General features: G+C 41.8%; 1 protein-coding gene across 1 annotated transcript in view; it reads left to right on the plus strand.

Moving 5' to 3' along the window:
* Positions 1-5,011: 5,011 nt before the first annotated feature.
* Positions 5,012-22,156, plus strand: part of sowah (sosondowah) — a 270,251-nt gene continuing 253,106 nt past the window's right edge. The window contains exons 1-3 of the mRNA XM_067146849.2: positions 5,012-5,138; positions 20,919-20,980; positions 21,098-21,502. Coding sequence (XP_067002950.1) covers positions 5,012-5,138; positions 20,919-20,980; positions 21,098-21,502 — 594 coding nt within the window. The remainder of the gene's footprint in view (positions 5,139-20,918; positions 20,981-21,097; positions 21,503-22,156) is intronic.

Below are 22,156 nucleotides of genomic sequence, written 5' to 3' on the forward strand. Positions count from 1 at the left end.
TATGACTTTAGACCGTACTCCTGCAGGAGAGGGGAAGTACAAAAGCGTAGCCTATTAGGGCCGAAGTGATTCCTGTATATTAGTTCACAAGAAAAAACAAAATCTATGCAAGCGTTGTCCATGGACGATGACTACTGCATGTAATGTTCCGCCCTCCTATAAGTAACGATTCTTAGTTTTCAGGAGTGATGGATCTGCGTAACATGTACACGAAGCAAGTACATTCTGTTTCATTCCCTCCGAAGTCGAAATGTTATCATTTTACGCTTACAAAATAACGCGAAATTTTGTTATTTACACGAAATTGTATCTTATTGCGATATTCTGATTTTTTCTTTCTCTGCTGAAGTTCCGAATTTTTACGTAACATTTAACGAAGACCACCCAAGTCATAATGTTTATTACTGCGAATTGAAGGCCAAACTGGTTCCTGACTCGTCGGGTTAGGCAGGACGCCATAGCCTGTAATCGTATCGCTCGGAACTGTAAAAATACAGTATATCTAATAACATTATAGTGTTCTTTGTTCACAGGTTGTACATGGATTTTTTTATTTTAACGCATGAATGCATGCAATATTTTGTATTTCTATATTAATTGCGGCTTTAATAATTAAATAATTATTAATAATGTTATTGGCTTTACGTCCCACTAACTACTCTAACGGTTTTCGGAGGCGCCAATGTACTGGAATTTAGTGCCGCAGGAGTTATTTTGCGTGCCAGTAAATGTACTGACACGAGGCTGAAGTGTTTGAGCACCTTCAAGTACCACCGGACTGAGCCAGGATCGAACCTGCCAAGCTGGGGTCAGAAGGCCAGCGCCTCAATCGTCTGAGCCACTCAGCCCGGCGCAGCTTTAATTTTGCAGATTTGTAGCGTATACTGGTTTCTGTATACAACAGTAAGTAATAACCGTATGTAACGGTAAGTCACTATGGTTAAAAACTACAAAATAAACGTTCGAAAGCTGTTAGTATGCGAAATAACGCTGCATTTATTTATGTTTTTTAATAGGAAATAATGCCGAATTCAGTCCCATTTTTGTACCGAAATTTAAGATTTTCGTCACCGGGCGAGTTGGCCGTGTGGTTAGGAGCGCGCAGCTGTGAGCTCGCATCCGGAAGATAGTGGGTTCGAACCCCACTGTCGGCTGCCCTGAAGATGGTATTCCTAGGGCTTTCCTGTCCCATCGTCGCCATCGGTGCGACGTAAAGCAACTAGAAAAAAATCCTGTGCATAAGATGGTTGGTGTCCGTATTTTTGGTGTAATGGTTAGTGTGATTAGCTGCTACCCTCGGAGGCCTGGGCTATGCCACGTTATTTGAAAAGTGGTACGAGGGCTAGAACGGGGTCCACTCAGCCTCGGGTGGTCAACTGAGTATAAAGGCATTCGATTCCCATCTCAGCCATCCTCGAAGTAGCTTTCCGTGGTTTTCCACTTCTTCTGCAGGTAAATGCCGGGGCGGTACCTAACTTAAGGCCACGGCTGCTTCCTTCCCTCTTCCTTATCTATCCCTTCCGATCTTCCCATCCCCACACAAGGCCCCTGTTCAGCATAGCAGGTGAGGCAGCCTGGGCGAGGTACTGGTCATCCACCCCAGTTGTATCCCCCAACCAAAAATCTGACCCCCTGGACGGTAAACGGATTAAGAAAGAAAGATGGTTGGTCATACAGAAAATTTAAAAAATCGATATCTCGCACCGCTGTCATGTTATCAGCTGCTGAATTTCACCATTCTGAGCACTTCGCGGGCGATTTGAAATGGGCTTTGCCAGGTGGTGTTGCTAAACCTGTACGGGCAGAAAAGGCGACGGCCGCTACCCACATCTTATTGTGACGTTAAACCCTAGTAAAATTAAATAATTCTGCCTCTGTGGTGTAGTCGTTAGTGTGATTAGCTGCCAACCGCGGAGGCTCGGGTTCGATTTCCGGCTCTGCCACGAAATTTGAAAAGTAGTACGAGGGCTGGAACGGGGCCCACTCAGCCTCGGGAGGTCAAATGAGTACAGGTGGGTTCAATTTATACTTTAGCCATCCTCGAAGTGGTTTTCCGTGGTTTCCCACTTCTCCTCCAGGTGAATGCCGGGATGGTACCTAACTTAAGGCCACGGCCGCTTCCTTCCCTCATCCTTGTCTATCCCTTCCAATCTTTCCATCCACCACCAAGACCCCTGTTCAGCATAGCAGGTGAGGTCGCCCGGGCGAGCTACTGGTCATCCTTCCCAGTAGTATCCTCCGACCCAATGTCTCCTCCTCCAGGCCACTAACTGCCCTTGAGGCGGTAGAGACGGGATCCCTCGCCGAGTCCGAGGGAACCAACCTTGGAGGGTAAACAGATTAAGAAGAAGAAAAATAAATAAGTAAATAAATAAATAAATAAATAAATGAAAAAATATATAAATATAGAATCTGCACGTGGCTTAAGACCGGCTTGAGAGCCATTCCGAGAAATCAGTATCAAACACAATCATACAGGGTGTTTAACCCGGTGTTACTGTAGCGTACTTGCTATGACAGGATCGTATTAGATCGGAGTTCCGTGTTCAAATCCCTCCCTAGGCGAATTTTTCTTCGATTGGTGCTGGTCTTAAGCCACTTGCAAAATTTAGCAAGTTCGCTTCACAAAGCCCATTTGAATTCACCCATGAAGCGATCTGATTGGCTAACTTCAGCAGCTCGTAAAAATGATAACGTCGCGAGATATCAAATATCGAATAATTCCTTTTTTTTCAAATTATTTATCAGTACGACCAAATCTATTCCTGTGATTTTTAGTACGACCAACCCTCTAACGCTTATATTTCACGTTGTTACCCGACCATTCTGTAGGTCCTTCCTGTTGAGAAACTGGTGCTTTTCGCACCACCTCCATGGTAAACTTACCATACCTGCGGGCAGATTTTCCCATTAGCAGCTAGATTTTTGCGCATGCTAACTAAACGTTGTGTGGCACTTGCGATGATATTAATCTGCTACTTTCTCGATCTCAAAGTGGAGTGCGGGGCTGAGTGGCTCAGTCGCATAAGGCGCTGGCTTTCTGAAACCTAGTTGGAAGGTTCGATCCTGGCTCAGTCTGGTGGTATTTGAAGGTGCTTAAATACGTCAGCCTCGCGTCGGTAGATTTACCGGCACCTAAAACAACTCACGCGGGACAAAATTCCGACATCTCGGCGTCTCCGAAAACCGTATAAATAGTTAGTGGGACGTAAAACCAATGTTATTGTTATCAAAGTGGTGTGGATTCTTCATTACAATGTATGTTGAGTCGTCAGCCCGAAGGTTGGGAGGATCCCCAACAGATATACCGTCAGCTGTCATAGATAGTCTAGGCGGCACTGAAGAGGCGTGCCAGGGAAATTTGGTGGTTTCCAGCTGCTTTCCTCACTGGGTGAAAATGTTCCATTTACATTTCAATCTATCATCCCTATCGATCCCAACCCCTAAGTCACATTTCACGTCTCGAAGCAATCTGCCTCATTCACTTCTATTGTAAATAAACAATAAGACACAATAGAACGGATTGTATAACCCATATTATCGGACATTTCCAGATTAGAGCACGTGGGATTGCTGACCACGTTGTCTCTGGACTCTACAAATAGCGACAAGAGCAAACTCTTGAATATGGGAAGCCTAGAATAAGTTAGGCCGTCTGTAGGCCTGTAAGGTAAATACTATACGCTCTGTTCGACCCTAAGATATTAAAAATATAACATTTCCCATTTTAGAAGGCAACGCTTGTTTAACTTTCAGTACAAATAATAAGCGAGACTCTTTATTTCTCCTCAAATAAGAAATCCTCGGATGGAGGGAAATTTTTTTAAGAGCTGGATAACTTAACAAGGAGCTTCAGAGAAGCCAGCCTTAGGTTAGGAAAGTAACGTTGTTATTACAGCTTTTATCTTCTTCTGCCTCTTAATCTGTTTACCCTCCAGGGTCGGTTTTTCCCTCGGACTCAGCGAGGGATCCCTCTACTAGATGACCAGTACCTCGCCCAGGTAGCCTCTCCTGCTATGCCGAACAGGGGCCTTGCGGGGGTATTGGAAGATTGGGAGGGATAGACAAGGAAGAGGGAAGGAAACGGCCGTGTCCGTGCCTGGAAGAGAAGTGAGAAACCACGGAAAACTACTTCCAGGATGACTGAGGTGGGAATCGAACCCACCCCTACTCAGTTGACCTCCCGAGGCTTAAAATTTCAAATTGTCAGGTTATTAAAATAAAACAGTTCTTTCATCTTAAACCTTCTATTATTGCCGGAAACCAAAAATGGAAGGGGGCGGCTCCCATTTTTAGTAACAACGCTGAACATATTAGGGTTGAAAAGATTTCGGAACTAACAGTAAAAGGGTTATGAGAAAATGTCAATGTTAAGGTAATAGAGAAGAGTAGTGCAGTCGAAGCTAGGGCTTGCACTAGGCAGTATTTTAGGGAGGCTTCTGTCGATATAAGATTTTTTATGTCAGTTATTAAGGGAATAAGTAATGGATAGGAGATTGATTTCCAATCCTATTCAAACCCCCAATCATGAAGTAGATGTACTGGCAATAAGTGTACCTAATCGAACCCCCGGACCTCCGGGGGTGGCAGCTAATCATACTAACCACTACACCACAGAGCCGGACACAGCTCTTATCACATATTTATTTTCTGTAGGTATGCTATTTTAAGGCCCGATTTAAATTGATACATTTTTAAAATAAATAAATAAATAAATAAATAAATAAATAAATAAATAAATAAATAAATAAATAAATAAATAAATAAATAAATAAATAAATAAATAAATAAATAAATAAATAAAAGGTATTGATACAATGTAATTAAAATTATCAATGCTGTCGAGTGTCTAGGACAGATAACTAGAAAACGCAATTTATTCATGCACACGAACGGACGGGGATTTAGTGGCGAGAACGGAGCGATGAACTTATGAATGAGACAATGAGCCACCGTAACCGGTTGCGTGAGAATTTCGATGCTCACATGTTTCACTTGTAGCAGTGTCAAGATGGCGGCGCCTACTGAGCTGTCGTTGGAGTGTATACGTTTGTTTATGTTAGAAAATGGGGGTAAAGTTACGAATCATGATTTAGTGAAACACTTCAAACGTTTTCTCACTGATCCAGAAACTAGAGGTATGATGATATTTCACACCAAATCTTTCTGTATAGGAACAATTTAGGTTAATGTAAACACTGACCATGTCTTTCACGCCCTAACCTTGCATGTTTGCTATATCTTGCTCATATCCGTTATCAGAGTATTGTCTTTTCCTACTTACATGTAAAGTAGTCCCAACGGTTCTTTGCTTGTGATGTGTTGGCAAGAATTCTTGTTGACAAATGGAGTATTCACTATTCATAATATGAAGAATGTTATCATGCATTGTTTTCCTTTGATACATCTGCATCCCTTGCTGTCAGTCGTACAGTTTTCTGTTATCTAAATTGTGGAATAAATTGTGACCTTTTACTGGAATTACAGTTCATTTATTGCAGACCGAAGAACACGTCTGTGAAGAAACATCACCAAATTTGTAAACATAAATTGATACTCTTCTGTTTCATTCCTTTATCTATTTACTTAATTCATTTCTAAGTAATTTGCTGTGGGCGATAATACATAGCATGCTCTAAAATGTGTGTTAATTGTAGCAGGAAGCCCATACCGTAATGTTGGTCAGTAAGGAGGCTAGAATGTTGATGTATAGGCCTGCTATAACCTACAAGCACTTCTTTATTATTTCAAGAACTCCTATTCTACTGTTCGTTGGTTGGTCGGTTTAAATTGCGGTCTAATGCTTGAATGCATTTTGTTGTTATAGTCTACTTTTATTCCCTCTATTTTCAGTACTAATTAATTGCCCTTCATGATAGACATAAATTCATTCATATTAATACAGACAGTCAAGGTGGTGCAGTGCAGTTGTGTTTTTAAGACTGCTGACCACAAGTTACAGTAATTTGTTAGGACTTAACGTTTCTACCTCAAATTGATAATCATAACATTAGACCAGTTTTCTTCAGTGAGCTTAGATGAAAGTACCGAGCGAGCTGGTCGTGCACTTAGTGGTGCGCAGCTGTTGGCAGCCCTGAAAATGAATTTTCCATGGTTTCCCATTTTCACACCAGGCAAATACTGGGACTGTACCTTAATTAAGGCCACAACCACTTCCTTCCCGCTCCTATCCCTTTCCTATCTCATCGTCCACTGTAAGACCTGTCTGTGTTGGTCGACATAAAGCCAATTGTAAAAATAATTAGATTAAAGTTTTCTTGGTCACATGAAAAAATTGAATGAATTTAATTGCAGAAACCTTCCCTATCTACTCATTGGCCTTCAGAATTACGTAAGTGGGAATTTCTTTTTTATAATCTTGGGCATAATGCTGAATTTATTCGCAAATAATCATCAGAGTCATTTTCTAGTTTGAGATTTTTCTTTCATTTTTTGTGAATGTTGGCCTACTAAGTTACTTGGTCATGAGATATAGAATAGTTTGTGTACGTATACCTATTTCTTTTCATTTTTAGATCTTCTGGATGAACCCCTTAAAACTAGCGTTTTATACACAAAGTCGCTCAGCATTGACTAGCTGAGACGTGCGTCTTATGGTCAGATTTATACAGATGTGGGTATATAATGTATTATGACTGTGTCTTAAATTCTAAATTACAGTCTATACTTTATTTTGATTTTAATGTGGTGGTACTACATAAGTTTTCCTAAAATAAAGAAGCTGCTCCCACTGTCAGCAGCCCTGAAGATGGTTTTCCATGGTTTCCCATTTTCACACCAGGCAAATGCTGGGACTGTACCTTAATTAAGGCCACGGCAGCTTCCTTCCCGTTCCTACACCTTTCCCGTCCCATCGTCACCTTAAGACGTATCTGTGTTGGTGCGACGTAAAGCAAAATAGCAAAATAAAGAAATAAAGAAGGAAAATTATTTGATACATTCTACATGCATTGGCTGGGAGTCCAACACCTTTGAGCTTGGTGAGAACTTATTAAGAATGCCACTTGACTGCATGGCCCTCATAATAAACAAAACTAATTCAGTTTATTTAAGGAAAACTATAGTATGGCAGCAGGTGTGAGATACGTTGTTTAAATATGATGATTGAAAATTGTAGGAACATTTTTCATATGCCATTCCATTTACTAATGGAATAATGGGAAATAAGTTAATTTAGAAGTTACAACTTCTATTGTACAGATGTCAGGGTGAAATATCAGTCATCAGCCTTAGCATTTGTTGTTCTAGTTCCTCTTATGTGGGTTAATAACGTGAAAAAAGTCACAGTAATAACAGGAGCCTTTCTCGTGGACAGTCAAATTTTCTTGTGATGTCGCAGAGCAAAGTTCTCTGCGAAACGTAAAGAATTTCACCTTATTTTCTTGACATGGCATAAAGTCCAAAATCCTATATCATGTCTATAGTAATATCAGCATTGACTTGAATTGAAGTGTTTTACAAATTAGCCAGTTAGTACCATTCAAATTTAATTTTGATTACTTTATAACCATCATAGATAGGCTACTTCATGTCCTCTGGGTTTACCAACAGTGAGCTATTATCAAATGATATTTCATGACTTCTCGTTATAAAATAGTAACTTTTTATGTGAATTGTACAATCTTTTGATCTAGTTAATAATGTATAAACTGTGCATTGAACAGGAAATGGCAACCACAATGGGAATATAATGATACAGGTCACAGTGGCTGTCTGGTTCAGGAGTAAGATTCTTTCAACAACCATATTTACTTCAAACACTCAGACTCTAAAATTGTTGGTCACAGGAAAGTTTATAGTTGATACTAGAAGAGGAGTACATTATCCAGAAACCAACCTCCTCTTCATCCCCAATAATCCACCAGGAACTCACAGGGGAAGGGAAAGTCAGTATAAAAGGGAGAGATATTGCTTAATAATAATACTAATAATGTATAGTAGTCCCTTTAACTACCATCGGTCTTAAGTGATACCTAGGTGAAATTCATATATTACTTTTTTTATTGTGTCTTTTTTACAATCTGCGTTACGTCACACCAACACAGATAGGTCTTATGGCGATGATGGCATAGGAAGGGGCTAAGAGTGGGAAGAAAGCGACTGCGGCCTTAAGGTACAGCTCCAGCATATTTCTGGTGTGAAAATGTGAGACCATGGAAAACCATCTTCAGGGCTGCCAACAGTGGGGTTTGATCCCACTATCTCCTGAATACAAGCTCACGACTGCGGGCTCCTAACTGCACAGCCGACTCGGTTGGTTTTATATTCATTGTGTCATTAATGTCAGTGTGTTAATTTCTGTAATGAAACCTAGCTATCAAAGATGAAATATGTATGACTTTGAAAGATAATCAGGTATTAGAAACAGAGCTAGTTAGCTGTGTGATACAGGCCGTGTAACTGTAAGTTACTTTTGGGAGATGGTGGGTTTAATCCCTGCTGTTGGCATCCCTGAAGATGATTTTTTTTAAATGCTTTCTTGTTTTTACACCAGGTAAATCCAGAGGCTGATAATTAATTAAGGCCATGGCCACATCCTTCCTATTTCTAGCCCTTTCTTGTGCCATTGATTTAAACATGCTGGCTTAGCTGTTAGTTTGAATTTACTCTATTTAACTCTGCAAGAATTGTTGTGCAGAGCACACCTATCTTAACTTTTACTGTAATTTAGGGTTTCTTATAAAACTTTTAATGGCCTGGTATTTTTAGATCTGATTCTCTGTTGAGTTATGGTGTGCAAATTATGCAGTAGTTAAAAATGCTCGCGACATTTTACAAAGACTTGCACTTCACTGAAGCCTTGTATAATTAATACTGTTGCATTACTCACATTCTGACTCATCTAGAATTTTAAGCAAATAGTTGTGCTCTTGACTTTCTATAAACTGGGAGAATTTTTGTATCTAAAAATATTTTACGAATAATAGCTACCAAGGAATTCTAGATTTTATATATTTTAAAAATTTGAGATAAAATGTATTTTGGAATATTTGTTCATTCTTTCCTGTCTTGTTAGTTGGCATCTGCTATCAACACTTTAATTGGTGAACGACTTGAGAGTACTGGTATTGATAGTTAATTATTACTCGCACAATTTTAGCGATACCTGGTGTTATGGGGGTGAGGAGTAAGGAGGGAGCTCTCCCAGTTCCGGTAATACTGCCAACTGAATGGAAATGAAATTTGTATTGAATCGATAAAATGATCGGTCGATATCAATTTTCTAAACCTTTATTATTTTAAGCCAACAACTGTGTCACACACACATTATATAACATTTCTCGATGCAGATCTTGTTCCTAGCATGAATTCTATAGTTTGGTTTTGCTGTGTAAACAACAGTACTAGTACGTTAAGTGTATGGCAGATGTCTCACGGTGATGCGTAAGCGATTCAGAGTTTGTGTTTCAAAGGTTGCCAATACGAATCTCAAAGATAACCGAGGTCTACCAATTCAGCACTCGGGAGCCCAGGTATCACTAAAAGTTGCGCGAGTAATACTTTTCCCACTTGACAAAGTTGTTTGAAAGTATCTCTTATACCTTTGTTATAAGTTCTGTCAGCATTGACAGTTTCATTAATCAGTCACCATTGATCTGCATTTAGTCTGTCACCCAGATGGCTGATTCCCTATCTTATTTATCTGATCGTTTCTTAAATTATTTCAAAGAACTTGGAGATTTATCGAACATCTCTCTTGGTAAATTATTCCAATCCCTAATTCTTCTTCCTATAAATGAATATTTGCTCCAATTTGTTCCTTTGAATTCCAAATTTATCTTCATATTATGATCCTTCCTACTTGTGAAATCTCCATTCAAGCTTATTCATACTGATGTCATTTCATGCCAACTCTTCACTGACAGTTGGAAATATATTGCTTAGTTGAGCATCTTGTCATGTTTCTCCCAATTCTTCCTGCCCTGAGTATGCAACATTTGTGTAACACTACTCTTTTGTCAAAAATCACTCAGAACAAATCATGCTGCTTGCCTTTGAATACATTCCAATTTTTGAATCAATTAATTTTGGTGAGGGGCCCACCCAGTACACTGTAACCATACTCTAATTGGGATCTTATGCTAATTTACATGCTCTCTCCTTTACATCCTTACTACAACCCCGAAATACCCTCATAACCATATGAAGAGATCTGTAACCTTTATTTACAACCTCCATTGAAGATCTTACCTTATACTTAACATCTAGGTACTTACAGTGATTTCCATGAGGTACTTTCATCCTGTCAGTATAGTAAATAAAACTGAGAGGACTTTTCATCTTGGTGAAACTTACAACCTGACTTCATCCCGGTTACCATCATACGGTTGCCTGCTGTGCATCTCACATCATTGTCAAGGTCTTGTAGTAGTTGTTCACAGTTCCAGTACAGCTTTTCATCTGTTGTAAAATAATTTGTTAAACTTCTTAGGCTATAACAGTATTGTGATGGTGGTACCAGTACTTGAATATATCCTGAGTTCATGGCTCATAGACTGCACTGTGCAGCAGAACTTTTAGATCATTGTTTATTTGCTGATTAGCATGGCTTGTCTTGATTATCAGTGAGCTGTGTTGTGATTTTTGTGATTCGGAAAGTGATGTGGAATTGTGTGAACGTTTGGTATGAACTACACCTTCAATGGTTTGCTCTCTCTCTGAAAGTCTAATGTCTTTGGTTGTCATTGACTCTAGTAATTGTTGTGTGGATTAATAGGATTGGTTTTTCTTTCATACAGGATATCATCTATAATTACAATGCCAAATCTTGGTACAATTACATATTTAACAACACAATTCATGATTTAGTCCCCTATTGTTGGTAAACCGAAACTTCTACCAAAGGTTTCAATAAACAGAATAGAGATTCAGCACAGTATGTCATTTATTGCCCTTCTTCATGGTATCGTGCTCTTCAATGCACTATTAATACCGATGGGAATGCTGCCCAACCTGTAACAATCAGGAAGAGCTCCAATGATATGAAATTGGGTACAGGCCTTTAGCTTTTCATCTGCTTATTGAGGCAGAATTTTCGTTGAGGATATTTCATTTTTATCAAAGTTTTGGCAATAAAATATGTTCCTTGATACGATACCGGTGAGCTTAGTTCAGCAGAATTAATATTCTGTAATTGTTATGGTATCTACTAGTAGTTTATATCCATGAAGTGTTGTCCTTACTATTAACTGAGTAGACATTCTACTTGCCTGTTGGACAAGGGAAGCGGGAGGTAGTTTTTCAAGTTTAGAAAATAATTTCGTGTGACAAATATTTTATTAAAATGGTGTTTGTTGTTGAAAGAAACAATATACTGGTCACAATAGTAATCTTTTAATTTCTAAAAGCATTCAGATGGAGCGTGACATTGAATGGAAGTGAAATATGAAGTATCGATGGTGTAGAGGAAAGGATAATAAGAAACCATTAAATGCAATGTTTACTGAAGAATTTTGAATTGTGAAAATGGGGTCAAAATGAAAGAAATACTACAAATTGAAGAGAGGAGAATGATTTAGAAAGGAACTGTTTTTCGCTAATCAGTGATATGCAGTGCACATACAAGAAAGTGCATCTACATAATATTAAGACAGGTTCCATAAAGGGAAAGAATCAGGGCCAATGACCCAATCATAAATTTTTATTCTGTATTTTCATTTCAGAGTACAAAATTTTTTTTAAAAAAAGATTTTTTGGAAGCCTTATCAACGAAAGGAAACTTTAAGTAGGTCTACAGAAACCAGATAACATTTCATTGTATATTTTTAGAAATAATTTGCTTCAGGATGCATTGTTTTTCTGTTAATATATTGAGATGCATTTATGAAGTCAGAAAATTATGTTCGTAAATTGCTGTGCCATGTTAAGTCGAAGAATTCGTGGTGTTTCATGAAGAACAAAACTTCTCTTCTAACATTAAACACTCTATGAATGATCTTATCATGCCAAAATATTGTCTAACCTCAACAGAGAGCATATTACTGATTTAAAAAAATAATTAAAACAGTAAATGGCATTCATCCTTTTCCAACTAGAGGCTGCTCAGTGGACACAGCATTCCAAACATACACTTCTTTATAATCAAGTTTGTGAGAGAGTAATGAGGTCTAACAGTGAAAGGTCAGGTACTCGCTCATAACTCGTATACAGATGGTTCCTCAGAAGCGCAGTTGAACTTGCGTTTGCTCTAGACGTTGTCTTTGAATAGAGTTTTTTTGTATGAAGAAATTAATTTGCTTTCATACATCTAAAGATCTGTAAGAAGCTAAATAAGGAAACATGTATTTTTTGTTTTTGGAAAAAACACGTGTGGGGGTTAAAAGTGACTGAAAATGGGGTTGAATTCTTTTAATTAGGATACTGACATCTTAAAGAACATGTCCTGACTGACTGACTGACTGACTGATTCATCATCGCCGAGCCAAAACTACTAGACACAAAGAAATGAAATTTTGAGAATAAATTTATATTACACTGTAGGTGCTCGCTAAGGGAGGATTTTTTGATATTCCTTCACTAAGGGAGTGAAAAGGGGGGTGTATTTTAAAAATCTCAAAACTTTAAAAGTTTACAGATGTAAAAAATTGGTATTTAGAATCTCCTTTGAAAATATAGAAACACGTATTTTTTTGTTTTCGGAAAATTCCAATAGGAGGGGTTAAAAAGGGGTTGAATGCCTTTAATGAGGACACTTATATCTCAGAAACTGAAGAGATTACAGACCTGAAAATTGGTATTTGGGATCTCCTTTAAAAATAAAGAGACACTTTTTTTTTTTTTTTTTGGAAAATTCAATTAATGGGGGTTGAACAGGCGTGACAAATTGGGGTGAATTTTTAGAAAGACTATTTCTACAGTAACTTATATCTCAGAAACGTAAAATCTTACTGACGTAAAAATTGGTATTTGGAATTTCCTGTAAAAGTAAAGAAACATGGGTGATTTGTTTTTGGAAACTCCACTTAGGGGCACTAAAGAGGGGGTGAAATTTTAAAATGAGTATTTCTACAGTAGGCCTACTATATCTCAAAAACTTAACATGTTACAGAAGTGAAAAATGTTATTTTTTATCTATGTTAAAAATAAGGAAACATGTATTTTTTGTTTTCGGAAAAAAAAACACTTGTGTGGGGGTTAAAAGTGACTGAAAAAGGGGTTGAATTCTTTTAATTAGGATACTGATATCTCAAAAATTGAAGATGTTACAGACGTGAAATTTGGTATTTGGAAACTCCTTTAAAATACGTGAATCTCCTGTAAACATAAAGAAACACGCCTTTTTGGGGGGGGGGGGATGGGAGGATACGTCAATTTAACGGTGGTGGGGTGAAAAAGGAGTTGATACCAATTGATTTTACTGTTTATAATGTACTTATTCTGATCATAAACCGATCACTTTTAATCTTTCCTGGGTTCGTCTTCAAGAACCATCTTTTCCTTTGGAGAACTTAAGAATATAATTTAAACACATTTGAAATAAACGATAGGAATTATATCGACCGTGCAATTGTTCACCTCTATAATCCTCATTAAAGGCATTCAACCCCTTTTCACTCCTCCTATCGGGATTTTCCGAAAACAAAAAAAAATGTTTCTTTATTTTTAAAGGAGATTCTAAATACTAATTTTTACATTTGGAAACTTTAAAAATTTTGAGATATAGATACACTCATTTTAAAATTCCACCCCCTTAGTGACGGAATATCCAAAACTCCTCCCTTAGCGAGCACCTACAGTGTAATATAAATGTATCCTGAACATTTCATTTCTTTATGTCCAGTAGTTTTGACTCGGCGATGGTGAATTAGTCAGTCAGTCAGGACATGTTCTTATATATATAGATTTATATAGATTAGTATATTCTTTCGTATATTATATAGCACCAAAAATGCTAACCGTCAGTGCGATATCTAGTGTGAAAACACTATTCGTGACGACTATACTGTATCCCTGTCGTTAGTGAACGAAAATTATATCTCCAATTTCGAATAGCAATTGACATTCGACCAAAAATATTTGTTTTGTGACAGGCATATAATGACACGTTCATTTCTGCGGAACTGTAGCGATACTAAAGGGGACGGTGAAGTAGAAATATTTTGATCTACCAGGGATTTCCGAACAAGTTGATCTTACAGCTTCTCGTACGTGCGAACTGTTAAGCTCGCCTCTATGCTGTAATTCCGTCCTTGCAGACTCCTCTGCAGAAGAATATGATCCCATAGTTGTGGTATGTATTCTGAAATAAGTTTTGCAGCCTCTGTTTCCAAAAGTTGGTGGATTGCATGCACAGCTCTCTTGCGCATTACTTGGCTTATTTAGGCGCTCTTGATCCAGCTCTGACACAACGAAATAGGAGCTTACAGCGTGTTAGTCTTTGTAGTGACTATGCGATCTTATTTGGAATTAGCATTACTGTTGTCAGTTTTCCTGTCCGAAATCCTTTTGTCCACTCTTGTTTTATGCGAGCATCAAGAATATTACGTCATTAGAGCATCTATGACTTGGACTTTTTTCCTCTATTTGTCTTTCATGACTAGGTTCAATTTTAAGTACCCCCTGCGGGTGGGGGACGCACATGTAGAATACACCCGCGGTATCCCCTGCCTGTCGTAAGAGGCGACAAAAAGGGGCGACCTTGGCGCGGACATGGATTGTGGTTTGGTATAATGTGTTGGACCTCCTGTGGATGGGAGAGGTTGAATACATCCATAGGTAATCCCTGCCTGTCGTAGAAGGCGACTTAAAGGGTTATGTGGCCATGGTCCCCTCTTTATTTTTTATTATTTTTCTGAGGGTCAGATGTAGACCACTCAAAATTTTGATGTGCGTGCTGCTCGGCGATGGAGCTCCTATGTGTGCGACTACGCTCAAAAGCCCGTGCCAGCAACCACCCAGGACGCGGCGGGTGGGAGTGTCATGTACCCGGGCAGTGGTATCCGCCTGACAACGCAGGTCCCCGCACAGCCGAATGCCAGAAGGACATATTATTATTAATTATTTTTATTTATTTTTTCTATATTTAGTGCTCTGTATACGCTATGGGGTACATGCTATTGCGGGTGACTGGAGGGAGTCCTAGTGCTCATTGCCTCAGTCATCCCGTATTAGGCATCGTTCAACATCGGACCCCGGGCAATACCTGCTATGACCAGGTGGGTATTGCCTTGGCTGCTTGGTTCGGCTACAGAGACCCCTGATCGGAGTGGGTGGCATTCGGGGAGGATACTTTCGGGATGGCGTCGAAACAACTTCCGCCAGCAACCTCGGGTAGTACGCTACCCAAGTCTTTAACTTTGGATTCTCTAAGGGGGGCAACCCCTTGGGAACAGGCGCAGCGATTGAATTTGGGATCCAGCTTCCCTAGGTTCCTGGTTGCTACCAGAACCGATGGGCAGGACTTCAAGCTGGTTAAATCCATTCTATTCAGTAGGTACATCGAAGGTGTATATGGCGAACTTGCGGACCTGAAGAAAATGCGCAATGGTGGTTTGCTACTGAAGACGAGCACTGCGCTCCAGGCCGATCAATTGCTTAAGTGCGACCATTTTGGCGACATCCCCGTCAAAGTGGAAGAGCACAAAACATTGAATCTGGTCCGTGGAGTTATTTTCCACCGTGATCTCGTCCTGAACACTGACGATGAATTGATGGAAGACATGAAGCACCGTGGCGTGACCCACGTCCGGCGTATCACACGCAAAGTCAACGGTGAAGACGTTGCCACGGGTGCGTTCATAGTCTCCTTCAAATTGTCAGTGTTGCCCGAGAAAGTCAAGGTAACAACCTATCGTTGCGATGTGAGGCCGTACATCCCGCCTCCTATGCGATGCTATCAATGCCAGAGATTCGGACACATGGTATCTCGTTGTTCGAATCCGTCAGTGTGTGGTACATGTGGGAAAGTAGCTCACGGCGCGGAGGAGTGTACACCTCCGTTCAAGTGCACTAACTGCTCTGGTCTTCATTCTCCTCGGGATCGGAATTGTCCGACCTATCTGAGCGAGAAGAAGATCCAGGAGATCAAGACCCTGGATGGTCTTTCCTACCAGGAAGCGCGCCGTAAGTTTAATTCTCTGAATGCACCGGCCAAGACACTTGACTTCAGCTTGATAGCACAGTCCCTGCCAGGTTCCTCATTTTCAACTGGAACACCTGCCCAGAAGATCGCTGCGCCCAAGCCAAAGAGAACCAGCTCGAAGGTGGGTCCGTCCCGGCCTTCGACCACCAACATACCTGTGCCGGCTAGGAAACCTACGCCGGCACAAAAGGGGAAGGAGACAACGTCTCCTTCCCTCCCGAGGTCGGCGACAGCCGAGCCCAAGCGGGCGGAGGCGGCATCGTCGACCAGGGCTGGGAAACCACCTCCCAGCCCGTCTCAACAAGAATCGACTGTGGGGAAGAAGAGCGACCTTAGCAGGCGTTCTTCCACTTCTCCTACGAATGGGGCTTCACGCCCTCCACCCGGAGGGCCTGATTCCACGCCAGGGGGTCTTCCTCCTAGAAGACCTGCGCGCTCCCCTCGTAAGAGGAAACCCCACCCCAAAACAACGTCGAAGAAATTGAAGGCATGCTTCACCTCGTCTAGTGGCGGGGAGATGCACGTGGAGCATGAATCTCCATCCTCGGATGGGGAGGTGAGTGTAGGTTAGGTTAGGTGGCATTACGCTGCTCCTAACCTAAACCACAATAGTCCACACTTACATTATGGCACTGTTACAATGGAATTGTAACGGTTATGATAGGCATCTTGCCGAGTTGCGCCAGCTCATTAGCGAGTATTCGGCGAGTATAGTCTGTATTCACGAAACAAATTTCCGACCTGGTCATCATACGGTACTGAGAAATTTTCGACTATACTCGACAGAACGACATTATGCTCACCGGGCTTCCGGTGGCGTTGGCATTTTTGTCCGTTCTGATACCTACAGCGAGGAGGTTCCAATACGAACCCCGCTGGAGGCAGTAGCTGTTCGCGTACCGCTGCCTGTCATAACTACAGTGTGTAATGTTTATTTTCCACCAGGTGAGGCTCTTAACATCAATGATGTCACTGATCTTCTAGATCAGCTTCCACCTCCCTTCCTCTTGTTGGGCGATTTCAACGCCCATCACCCCATCTGGGGCTCTGAGTCGCCTTGCCCCCGGGGAAGAGAGCTGGAAACATTAGTAACAGAGCTGGATTTATGTATTTTGAACACAGGGGAACCAACACACTTCAGTGTACGTTACGGCACTTATTCTCGCATAGACGTAAGTCTGTGCAGCCGAACGTTGGTTCCGCTGTTTCGGTGGAACACACATGACGATCTTTGTGACAGTGACCATTTTCCCATAATTCTTACTTTGCTGAACCACAAATCCGTCGAGGCTCCCCCTCGATGGATTTTTAAACATGCTGATTGGCCAAAGTACACATCACTAGCTGTCTTTAACGACAAAATCAGGCGGACCGTAGGCGAGGAAATAACTTACATCACCCAGGTTATTCTTGCTGCTGCTGAGGAGTCCATTCCGTTCTACTCGGGGACTCCTCGCCGAAAGCTCGTTCCTTGGTGGAACGAAGACATAGCAGCAGCTATCAAAGAACGCCGTCGCGCTCACAAACATTACCGTAGACAGCCCACTGCGGCCAACTTGGTAACATTTAAGAAACTCCGCGCTAAGGCGCGAGTTCTTATTCGCCAAAGTAAGAAGGCTTCATGGGAGAGATATGTGTCGTCTATGACGTCACATACTCCATCATCTCAGGTGTGGACTAAGCTTCGACGTATTTCGGGTATCCAAGGATCATCTTCTGTACCGGGAATTTCCATTGAAGGCAATATCGTCACTGAACCCCTCCTGATTGCTGACCACCTCGCTAGTCATTTCGCGGATGTATCTGGCTCCGGGAATTACCATCCTGATTTCCTCGCTCTGAAGCGGGAGGCGGAACGTTCTCACCTTAGTTTTGCCTCTCAAGCTTCAGAGGACTACAACGTGCCCTTTACGGAGTGGGAACTCCGCAGCGCCCTAGCGCTTTGCAAGGACACGTCTCCTGGACCGGACAACATCCATAACCAGATGTTGAAACACCTTAGTGATGATAGTCTACTCTATCTCCTTCGTGTGTTCAACCGAATCTGGATGGAGGGTGATTTTCCGTCTCAGTGGCGAGAGGGCATAGTTATTCCTGTCCTCAAGCCTGACAAAGATCCTAAGTATGCAGGAAGTTACCGACCGATTTGCCTTACAAACTGCCTGTGTAAGCTGTTTGAGAGGATGGTTAATCGCCGGCTTGTGTGGTGTCTGGAGAAACAAGGACTCTTGTCCGAGTACCAATGTGGATTTCGAGCCGCTCGATCCACCACTGACCGCTTGGTACGGCTGGAAAGCTCTATCCAGGATGCGTTTCTCCGCAAACAGCACTTGGTGGCTGTTTTCTTTGACTTAGAGAAGGCTTATGACACCACATGGCGATATGGTATCCTTTCAGCCCTGCATCAGTGGAGATTCCGAGGTAACTTGCCGGCGTTTATTGCGAATTTCTTGTCCCTCCGTCTATTCCGTGTCCGAGTAGGGAGGACATATTCGCAATACCACGTACAAGAAAATGGAGTCCCACAGGGATCGGTCCTTAGTGTCACTCTGTTCGCAATTGCCATCAACGGTATTGTTGCTGCTGCTGGTCCAGCAGTTATACCGTCGCTATATGTGGACGATTTTGCTCTGCACTATAGCTCGCGTAATATGGCAGTCGCAGAGCGACAATTACAACACGCTATTAGGAGGGTGGAGCAGTGGACCTTAGAACATGGCTTTCGGTTTTCTGCCGCAAAGACCTCCGTTGTCCACTTTTGTCGTCAACGTACTCTTCACCCCCATCCTGAGCTTTATTTAGACAACGTCGTTCTTCCAGTTGTTGACACTTACCGATTTCTTGGGCTCCTTTTTGACAGTAAATTATCGTGGGAGCCACACGTGCAGCAGTTAAAAGTGCGATGCACTAGGAAGCTTAATATCCTTAAGTTTCTTAGCAGCACTTCTTGGGGGGCTGACCGCACGGTGCTCCTGCGATTCTATCGGGCACACATTTTATCCCGGTTAGACTACGGCAGTGCAGCATATGGCTCCGCAAGACCAAGCGTTCTTGCGAAGCTGAACAGTATCCACCACAGCGGGGTTAGGTTGGCGACGGGAGCTTTTCGTACAAGCCCCATCGCTAGCCTGCTCGCTGAGTCTGGTGTGCCGCCTTTACACCTGAGGCGCCAGCAACTTCTACGTACATATGCTGCAAATTTGCGACAGATGCCACTTCATCCAAGCTATCCTTGCGTGTTCAACAATGGCAACCGTTTGCTGTACGCTGCTCGTCCTCGAGCGACGCGGCCGGTTGGGATACGCTTGGATAGCATTTCCGAATTGTTTGACGTACCTTCGGTTCCTTGCCTTGTCAGACAACCAAGTGGGGTACCTCCGTGGGTCGTACGACGACCTGAAGTAATCCTGGATCTGCACACTGGCCCAAAGGAAAACACGGACCCTTCGATTTATCGGAGGCTCTTCCTGTCCGTTGTTGGCCGCTATCCAGGTTCAGTCGTCGTCTACACGGATGGTTCAAGGACAGATACGAAGGTGGGCTGTGCGTTCGTTGTTAACAATGATAGGTTCCTTTTTGCTCTTCCGGCAACCTGTAGTGTGTACACAGCAGAGCTCTATGCTATCTATGAAGCTCTGCGGTACGCACTATACAATGAGCGCCGACACTTTCTTCTGTGTACCGACTCCTTGAGTTCGCTCCAGTCTATAGATACCTGTTTCCCTCGGCACCCTCTGGTGCAGCTAATCCAGGACCTGCTGGCCGGGTGTTGGGATGCTGGCACCAGAATCACGTTTCTGTGGCTCCCAAGCCACATGGGCATAGAGGGAAACGAGTTAGTAGATCAGGCTGCCAAGGAGGCAGTTACACTGCCCCCGTTGCCTTTCCAGGTTCCAGTAAGTGATATTCGCTCCCAGCTGCGACATCTTGTTATGTCCCATTGGGAGATGGAGTGGCAGGCCATTCCACTTCCCAATAAGCTGAGAGCGATAAAAGGAACAACGAAGGTATGGAGGACTTCCCTTCGGGCTTCGCGGAGGGAAGCCGTGGTATTATGTCGTCTTCGGATCGGCCACGGTATCTTGACTCACTCGCATCTTTTGAAAGGAGAACCCCCTCCGGTGTGTACCTGCGGCGACCATCTTACCGTGGTACACATCCTTACGGAGTGTGTGGACCTGGTCGATCTGCGCCGTAGTCTTAACCTTCCGAGTACTATCTCCCTTATCTTGCGTGATGACGAGCAGTCAGCAGACCTCGTCGTCCGCTTTATGAGGGATAGTGGACTGTTTTCTCGTGTGTGATGCTGTCCTTTGTCCTAGTGTGTTTTGTGTCACTTTCGCTTTTATCCTATTGACTTAATTTTAGTTTGTGTTGCGTATTTTAATGTGTTATTTTAACGTCTCTCGTAAATTATGTACTACCAGGCAATGCCTTATTCTTTTGTTTTCCTGTAGATTCTCTTATTTTATTCGAAAATAAGGCATTGCGTATTAGATCCACTGATTGTTTTAATCTCACCCTCATTTTTCTCCATCATTTTTTTAAAACTCTAGTTAGTGGATATGTTTTTTAAAATTTTAACATCATCTCTCATGTCGTTTATCTCATTCCATTAGGGGCCGATGACCTTCGATGTTAGGCACCTTTAAACAACAAGCATCATCATCATCATCAATTTTAAGTGCAAATAGCTTGATTAGAGCTTTCCCCTATTGTGCGTGTGAGGGATGCCACTTCACATATATATATTTTCATGTAACAAGTTATTTGCTCTGAATTCGTGGATACTAATGCAGTTTTTCTTTTCTTGCAGTGGAGGCGAGGAATCAGTTCAAAGAATATGTCAATACATTGGCTACAATTCGCAATGATGAGGTGAGAGACTTATATTCCGTGTGAGTCATGAAGCTGTCTCCTATCTTTGGCTTACTCGGCTGGCATGGTGCCCATTCCGTTTAACTGGGCTTCATTGTGACTTTGTTTCTCTTCCAGGGCGAGAAGATTCTGGTGCTGAAGAAGAAATATCGTTTAATGGATTCCGTCGTTTCGACTCCCCCAACTTCTCCGGGGCCGTCACTGGACTCGATCTCTTTGTCTTCTATGCCTAGCACATCCAGTCTGGTTGGTACTTCTTTAGAATCCTTGAATGTTGCCTCTCCAACACGCCAACCTCCTCCCTATAGACCGCCTCCTCCTCCAGTTAGCCCTACGGGACCTTCGCCTTTGGACACCGCTAATAGTCCAAGACAAGGACTTCCAGACAATGTCTCGCCTGATACTCCTCCTGTGCCACCTCGGCGTAAAAGTAGCGACAAGTTACGACTGGACAATAAGGAGAATGTGGATACAACCAAAAGGCCTAAAACTCTAGTCGGAGCGGAGGCTGGTTCTGGTCAGGTGAGTTGTCATTTGCTTTACTCTCTTTTAGTAGATCAATCGTTTAGAATACATTTTTTTTTGTTTATGTACTCGAATAATTACGTTTTTTTGTTAGACGTGATCTCAGCAAGGCTAAATATGAGCTTCTTTTATACTTTTAATTTTGTAGGCATAAATGTATAATTGCTTTCCATTTCACTTTCATGCTTCTCCAAGTGCACTTCCCCAAGTGAGTTATTTTCTAGTTGGTCATTGGTGAAGTATTTCAGTAATTACATGAATCGTAGGTAGTTATTTAAATCTGTTTTGCATTGACTGCTTGTAGGTCCTATTTGGGAGATTGTTTGCATTTTTCTTGCAAGTAACATTTTTAATGTAGATATTTTTGAAAACTTCACACTACAGATAAGTCGAACCTCTATATCTCGAACCTCCATTACTGGAATTTTCAGTATCTCGAAGTAACTTAAATTTCCCGGCAGTTTGTCCCATTCTTCACGTGTATTTATTTCTCTATTACCCGAAATTCGGTTACACGAACTTCTCGATTTCTCGAAGCAAACATTTCCTCGCTTGAAACAGAAATGTACTGTGTAACTTGAATTTTGTGCAACATTAATGTGCAATACGGCATTTGTGGTTTGTAAGGAACAGTTAATAAGTAAAGAAAGA

This window comes from Anabrus simplex, chromosome 5 (genome assembly GCF_040414725.1).
Source record: "Anabrus simplex isolate iqAnaSimp1 chromosome 5, ASM4041472v1, whole genome shotgun sequence".
Lineage (NCBI taxonomy): Eukaryota > Metazoa > Arthropoda > Insecta > Orthoptera > Tettigoniidae > Anabrus > Anabrus simplex.